The sequence below is a fragment of the Trachymyrmex septentrionalis genome, unplaced genomic scaffold (genome assembly GCF_001594115.1).
Source record: "Trachymyrmex septentrionalis isolate Tsep2-gDNA-1 unplaced genomic scaffold, Tsep1.0 scaffold112, whole genome shotgun sequence".
NCBI classification, from domain to species: domain Eukaryota; kingdom Metazoa; phylum Arthropoda; class Insecta; order Hymenoptera; family Formicidae; genus Trachymyrmex; species Trachymyrmex septentrionalis.
Genome location: NW_017304248.1, coordinates 185,572 through 193,295, shown reverse-complemented (window position 1 = coordinate 193,295; position 7,724 = coordinate 185,572). Strand labels below are relative to the sequence as shown.

The 7,724-nt window shown below is 32.8% G+C and overlaps 2 protein-coding genes across 4 annotated transcripts in view; one reads left to right on the top strand and one right to left on the bottom strand.

Moving 5' to 3' along the window:
* The window catches only part of LOC108751839 (protein SPT2 homolog), a 6,254-nt gene extending 4,695 nt beyond the window's left edge, over nucleotides 1-1,559 (bottom strand). The window contains exons 1-2 of one of the 2 annotated variants that reach the window (XM_018492285.1): nucleotides 1,020-1,559; nucleotides 271-420 (exon numbers count right to left, since the gene is read on the bottom strand). In XM_018492285.1, the coding sequence (XP_018347787.1) occupies nucleotides 271-420; nucleotides 1,020-1,097 (228 nt within the window). In that variant the 5' untranslated portion in view covers nucleotides 1,098-1,559. The remainder of the gene's footprint in view (nucleotides 1-270; nucleotides 421-1,019) is intronic. The other variant, XM_018492294.1, reaches the window with a different exon arrangement.
* Nucleotides 1,560-2,639: 1,080 nt separating this feature from the next.
* Nucleotides 2,640-7,724, top strand: part of LOC108752911 (E3 ubiquitin-protein ligase HECW2) — a 7,595-nt gene continuing 2,510 nt past the window's right edge. The window contains exons 1-7 of one of the 2 annotated variants that reach the window (XM_018494117.1): nucleotides 2,640-2,904; nucleotides 3,146-3,489; nucleotides 3,617-4,587; nucleotides 6,011-6,298; nucleotides 6,373-6,571; nucleotides 6,664-7,190; nucleotides 7,280-7,617. In XM_018494117.1, coding sequence (XP_018349619.1) covers nucleotides 3,189-3,489; nucleotides 3,617-4,587; nucleotides 6,011-6,298; nucleotides 6,373-6,571; nucleotides 6,664-7,190; nucleotides 7,280-7,617 — 2,624 coding nt within the window. In that variant the 5' untranslated portion in view covers nucleotides 2,640-2,904; nucleotides 3,146-3,188. Of the gene's footprint in view, nucleotides 2,905-3,145; nucleotides 3,490-3,616; nucleotides 4,588-5,329; nucleotides 5,390-6,010; nucleotides 6,299-6,372; nucleotides 6,572-6,663; nucleotides 7,191-7,279; nucleotides 7,618-7,724 lie in introns of those variants that run through there. The other variant, XM_018494126.1, reaches the window with a different exon arrangement.

The following is a 7,724-nucleotide window of genomic DNA, read 5'->3' as shown; positions in this document are numbered from 1 at the left end:
TATATACACAAATATAAATATTCCAAAATATCTTATAAAAAATTTTTAAAGATATGAACAACCAAATACAAAAAGCTCAAATACAAATTTCTAAAGAACACAAATTGTAACGTAAAAAAATGTTAAAACAAAAACTTAATACTGTTAAGAGCTTAAAATATCATCATTGTATACGTACTCAGAAATCATATAAAGAGAGCACAAAATATAAATACAAATAAATTATTCAGACACTAATACAGCAATCTTTTATTATGCATTTTAACTCACTTCTTTTTTTCTTTTTTCCTCCAAGGCTTTTTGTCTCTCTTCCTCTTCTTTTCGAGCTAAAAATTTTTTGATATTATCGGAAAGGGTTTTAGATTGTTTAGACTGTTTCTTCAGTGGTGTAAATTTTGTTTGGTAGCACCGAACAGTCTGCTGAAAAATAATAATGTATCAAGAAGGATCTGCAAAGCAAAAAGCATCTAACTTAAACTGATCATTACTTGGCTACATCAACACTTCACATTTGTCAGTTATAAATATGGTATAAGTCAGGTCTGTTCAAAAAATTAAAAAAATTTAATGTATAATTTTAGGAACTATGAAGTGTTGATAAGCGTCACTTAGATGCATATCAATATTTTACAGTCTACGAAATCTTACTTTGAATTTTTTTGCATCAGTAACTTTGCTCCAGAGCTCAAATTGGATACATCTGATATAAGTAAACATCATAGTTGTAATAATAAATAAGTATATATAGGGAGCTTTCTAGCAGAGGTACAAATCAACACAAGAGTCATTCTATCTTTATTTCTTATTGATTATCGAATAAGGATGACTTTTGTATCAATTTATGCTTCTGCTGGAAAAAAGGTCTCCCTATATATATTTATTTATTATATCTACAACCATGTTTACTTACATCAGACCTGTCCAATTTAAGCTTAAGAGCTAAAACGCAAAGCCATTGATGCAATCAATATGTGTTACTTGCTGGAAAATTCTCACAGATATGAACAATATGGACTAACCTGTTTTTTTACTTCATTCTTTTGCGCGACAGAGATCAAAGTGCCAAAATCCATTTTATTTGCGACGACGAGGATCATAAACCAGAAAATAACCAACTTGCAATTTTATAAAATTGTCATGAGTTTAAATTAATGGATATTCTTCTGAGATCTACTTTAAGTCGATTAATTATTGACAGACTAATTGTCGAGAGGCACGTCAGTGAAATTTTAAACGTTTTAAATATTTAAACAAAAAGAAAAAGAGCTTTTAACGATAAACAGCGATATTAAAAGCTCTCCGCTTGAACATATTGTTGATAAATATTTCAAAAGTACTCGATCTCTGAAGCTACCGAATCACGATGCACTGAAACTACCGAATCACGATGCGAATAAACGCTATAAAACTCTATAAAAATATATAATCACGTTGTCAATACACGCTATAATTGTACTTAACTACGCGCATCAAAACGCATCAACGTTATTAATAATAATAAATAAGAAAAAATGAGTCTCCTAATTTCTCACGCTTAACGAAGAGAACTACAAATCCTCCATTTTACGACTAGGAATGAAGAATATTCTAGATGCTCAATCGAAATGATCGATAGTTTTTTCCTTCGATGTATCGAGATTAGATTATTCGTTTAGGGTGCGATTATAGGTACAGTCATCGACGAGATACTATTAAAGACAGACATCCTTACGATAGTTCGCGTCCTTGTGAATATTGAAGTAATTAAGAGTTAAACACTGATAATAGTGTACTAATTTTATGATTTATTAGTTTAGTAGACGTATTTATGCATTTAGAACTCAATAATACTCGATTTTTCTTTAAAATTGTAATTTCAGTGTTATCATCAAAGTTTGATTATCAACAGAGATGATAACACTGCAGATAAAAAAATTGTAATTTTTCTGCAATATATTATATAATATTATAGCTTTACAAGTATGCATATTTATTTATGGAACATTTATGTAATAAAAAATCATGACTTTAATAATATATGAGCCAAATATTTATGTTAATAATAGCAAATTTATATTCATTGTCGATAATGTCAGCATTCTTCAATTACCTTCGGGCCCTTGAGGCCCTTTTTATACCATCGAAAATTTGTCCAGGGTTGACGTTCTTTATAGTATCTCATCGGTGGTACGGTCAATGCTACAAACGCTTTAAAGCGTTTTTAATTGATCAGTTTGTAAAATTCTTTCTTCTAATTGGCCATCAAACGCTTCAAAGTATTTTTAGCGAGACTTTGACCACAGCCTATGGTTGTATTCCAAATTGGTCTAGTTTATATCGTGCACTTGATACATGTGTATTAACTAGTAACTTTCTATTAAATTATTTTAATTTCAGTAATGTATATAGAATGCTGTACTAAATTGGTACAATATATATTATAATGATTAATTAAATACATTTATCATGTATATGTTTCAACATATTTTCGAAAAATTAAGATTATTCAATAGAAAATTACTAGTTAGTACCCGTATCGACTGCACGATGTAAACTAGGCCATAGACCATTTGGCAACACTGGACAACACTAGATGAAGGAAAATAAAATCACTAGCCTGCTTATAGTCTGCTACGTCCGCGCTGTCAAATATACTCGTTCACGCGTGTACTGAGTAATTGATGAGAATAAAGTCACGCATAAATAAAGTGACGGATACTACGTGGAAAGGAAAGAGGGACGGTTGTCCGGAGTGTATCCTATTACGTTACGTGTCAAGTATGTGGTATCGTGATAAAGGAGCTTTCGCGTAGCGCCTCGTCCACGTATCCGTCGTCTCGTATATGCACGGAGTAGAATGTGTTGAGAAGAAGCAGTTAATTTTCACGATAAATTAAACGTCGACGATATTTCTGCTCGCGTCAGGTACCGCCTCCCTTTTGCACCTGAAATTTCCTGTGATTAATCAACGTCGTCGATTCACATTTCAATACAACTTTAACTTGTTCCTTTCGTTCTCGTATTTTATTACTTAATTACGATCGTTCTCTTATACTTTTGGAATTTTACACTGTAAAAATTAAGATCTCACTGTACGAAGTGTATTTACGCGCTCGAAATTGCACAGTCAAAGTTTTTTAAGTTTAAACTGTTTCCTCTATTGCAGGATTTCATGGGGCTTTCAATTGTGAATATGTTTTGAAGAGAAGATGCCATCTGAAACAGATGCCATGGACAGTGTTTTCAAAGAAGAGGAGGATACTGAGAAATCTAACAAACAACCTGTCTCATTAATGACCTTAAATTCTGAGAATAAAGACTCGATTGTATCTTCGAAACATATAGATACTCATCTGGCCAATGCTAATGGTGACAAGGTATCCACGTCGGACGTTAGAACCAAGTTTTTGAACTCGACTGATGATACAGTATCTACGACAAGTGATAGCTTTGTAACGACAATTAATGTGCTTGAAGCAGAGAATTTATATCCCCAATCTAAGACAACAGGTAATGTTAATACCAAATTTGTGAATAATTTTAACTATTTACATTTTTAACATACAAAGAATTTTCTCTTATTTAATCTTTAGATTCAAAGGATGATAATAAAGATGTATTTCCTTCAAAATTTTAGATAGATTTTCAGTACTGGTTAAACAAACTGAAGAAAATGATGATGATACTACGTGCAACAATGCGGTACAAAATTTGAATAAAAACTCAATTTTTGTTGCTCATAGAAATTTATCCAGAAATAAAGGCTTGTTAGCAGAGAATATTTCTGAAATTCATTGTGATGCTTCAGAATTGGCAACCTGTTCTAACAATATCCCAGATGAGAAAGGTTATGGATTTGAGAAGAGTTATAATATTGATGTAGAAGAATGTAGTAACGAATCAAGTACAGGGAATTTGTGTAATAATAATACAGATGTTTCATCGGATACTAGGCATAAATCGATTCAAGAGACAATACCTTTGCACACTTCCAAACAGTCTTTAAAAGATGATGATTCTGATACGAGTCATTTTAGTCTTGTGAATATATTATTAAAAACGTCTAGCAATGACGATAAAGATTGCAAGATAGATCATGAAAGTGATGAAAGTAACTTACCAGCAGATGGATTAACGTCTCTGTCTTTAGATATATCCAAAGAATCGTTAAATTCGCAAAGTGCAACTTCAGCTAATTATAGTGATGCAACTAATGATACAAAAATATCTTTAAATATATTAGACAATAATAATAAGAATTTGCTTGAAACTGATGGAAATGAGTTACCCAGTTCATCTAAACATGTTTGTAAAGAAATGTCAACATCACAAGACATGGGACATGCTTCTTCATGTCATGATTCTGTGAGTATAAGTAAACCGTTTAAACTGCCAATCTTAGAGAAAATGCCTAAAACTGCCAGTGTTCAACAATCTGAGGTTGAGGATAATGCAGTAGCACTTTTGGACTCGTCACTTACTAGACAAAATCAATTGGAGAGAATTCGTTGCTTAGATTCGGAACCTCGTTCGTCGAATAGCAGCGAGGAAAGCAATTCAGATATAGAGTTGCAACATGCGAGTATAAGTAACAATGATATCAAAAAGGTAAATAAATTACGTATCTTGATTTTTTCGCAAGCTATTATTATCGATGATCAAGCTTTAAGATTTTTTAAATAAAGTTTTTTGATAAAGTTTTCATTAAGAATTGACAATAATGTTAAGTTTCTTGTATTAGTTATTATTATTATGACTCAAGAACATTTTCTTATAAATGTGAACAGACATTCTTGGCTTTCTTTATTGTATTTAATGCATTCACACTTACGATCGTTCTTAGATAGATATTTGTTTTGTTTGTAACAGTCATCTCACTTATCGCGCTGATAAGTGAAAACAATTTCTCACGCCATGCTTAGCGTCGAGACACTGTCTCCAGATAATTACTAACATACCATTGAAGTGGAATAGTTATTTGTGACTCTTAAATACTTCTCTTGAGCTTCAAAGTTCTCTTGAACGGTTTACTTTCCTGGATTTGTAACGGTCATCTTAAAGAATATCGCGCTAATAAGTGAAAATAATTACTAACATACCACTGACGTGGAATAATCATTTGTGATTCTTAAATATTTCTCTTGAGCTTCGAAGTTCTCTTGAGTGATTTACTTTCCTAGATTTGTAATGATCATCTTAAAGGATATCGTGCTAATAAGTGAAAATAATTACTAACATACCACTGACGTAGAATAATCATTTGTGATTCTTAAATATTTCTCTTGAGCTTTGAAGTTCTCTTGAGCGATTTACTTTCCTAGATTTGTAACGATCATCTTAAAGGATATCGCGCTAATAAGTGAAAATAATTACTAACATACCATTGACGTGGAATAATCATTTGTGACTCGTAAATATTTCTCTTGAGTGATTTACTTTCCTGGACTTTGACGTCCTTGTACCTTTAGGATGAATTTTTTTGCCTTTTTTTACTTTTTGCATTTCTTTCCTTTGGTCTTTTTCTTTCTAATAAATAGAAACGTTATTATATGAATGAATAGAATTTATTATTCTTCAGAGAGAGAGCATACAATATAGCCAAGAAAGGAACTTGGTTTACAATTTCCTCTTAGCTTCACTCATCCAGCCATATCTTACACGCGTTCCTAATTTACTATTTTACTATTTAACTATTTTACCATTTTACTATCTTATCTTACTATCCACTTATCTCTTTCCTTTTCCTTTATCTAGCTCACAAAATATAAAATTGCACTACCCTATCTTAATTTATCTTATCCTACTATTAATTTGCACTACTTACACATAAATTATAGCTTTTTTCTTACAGCCTTTAATTTTCAATCCAGTCTTATATTCTCCTCTTCGTCTTTCTTTGTCGCACAGACTTACACATCTACGCATCTATCTTGTACTTAAAGCTTTTTCTCCCCCATCTCTTCTTATTCTTAATATTCACTCTTTCTAGAATTAAAAACGTTATTATAAAAACGGAACTATTTTATTTTAGAGACAGTGCAGACCCAATGGAATTGTGACAAAGGAAGGAGCAGAATATTATCAACTGTGGCGTAGCACAGGTGGTCATTTGTCTCCCGAATCGTTATACGAAACTCTTTATCCAATGCCACCACCACTTCCACCAAGAACAACACATCGACCATTACATAGAAGCAATGCTTTATCAAGTGGAGCACCAGAATTACCTAAACGACATCAAAGGCATCCAGCGCCATTACATCCCGAGGATTGTTTTGGATTCGAGATTGTAGATGTTGACGAAGCATCAAATCTTAAGGTTGAGATTGTTAATAACTTTATTATTATGCGATGTTGTTGCATCTAAACTATATACGGATTATTTAATGTCAGTTAAGGACAGCAGTTACAAAAAGTATCGCTCTATTAAGTTCACCGAGATCACACAGACAACGAGAAAGGCCAGAATTGACACTGGTTAGTCAGCTGGAATGTCCGCCCACACCCACACATCGACCTAAACCTTTATGTCCATTGCCTGTATGCCAAACGTCAAACGTATCTTTATCCTCAGAAGAACCTCTACCTCCATGTAAGTAAATATTATACTATTATACATGCTTATATTTCTGTTTCTACGCATTTCTGCCAGTGTTAATTGATCAATCGCTATGCATATTTCAGCATGGGAAGCAAGAATAGATAGTCATGGCCGAGTATTTTACATAGATCACATCAATCGAACTACAACATGGCAAAGGCCAAACTTGACGACACGTAATACTGGTTCCGATTTACGAAGACAACAATTAGACAGGCGTTACCAAAGTGTACGACGAACTATTTCGCGTCCTGATAATATAGATCGCGAAGCTAACGGTTCAAACGGCAATCTTTTTGATAATAACGAGCGACAGAATGATCGTACTGACAGGGGTGAATCTGAACTATTTGACATCAGCACAATACCACCGGTATTATTTCTAACACGGCCTGACTTCTTTACCGTACTGCACACTAACGCCGATGCCATGGAGGTGTACAACCGTAATCCAAGTTTAAAACACATGATCAATAGAGTTAGAAGAGATCCTGTAGTTTTTCCAAGATATGAGCATAATAGAGATTTAGTTGCCTTAATTAATGTTTTTGCTGATCCGAACAAAGAACTCCCAAGAGGGTATGAATCAAAGCTTGATAGAACAGGCAAAGTAAGTTTTTAATTCTCAGGAAAGAAAAGCTTTGTGTAATCTAATATTATATAATCGTATAATATTGATCATAAATATTATGATTTCAGAGATTTTTCATATGTCATGCTAGAAAAGCTACATCTTTTATCGATCCACGATTACCTACAGAAGCTGCTCATATACGAACATTGCTAGATGAAGCTCCTCTTCCGCCGCCCAGACCGCAACAATCGTCTGTAACTGCTACTCCTGAAATACCTGTAGCCTACAATGACAAAGTGGTTGCTTTTCTACGTCAGCCTAATATAATAGATATCCTAAAAGAAAGACATTCTGCGCTAGGACAAAATATCGCGCTTCGAGAGAAAGTTAATACTATAAGAGTCGAAGGAACTGTAGCATTACAAAGATGGAGTCATGATGTTCCTTTAGCATTATTACTAAGGTAGGAAACAAATGCTCCTATATGTATATCTTTTACTTTTATTACATATACATATATATATATATAATTTACATATATATATAATTTATATATAGTAATATAATAAT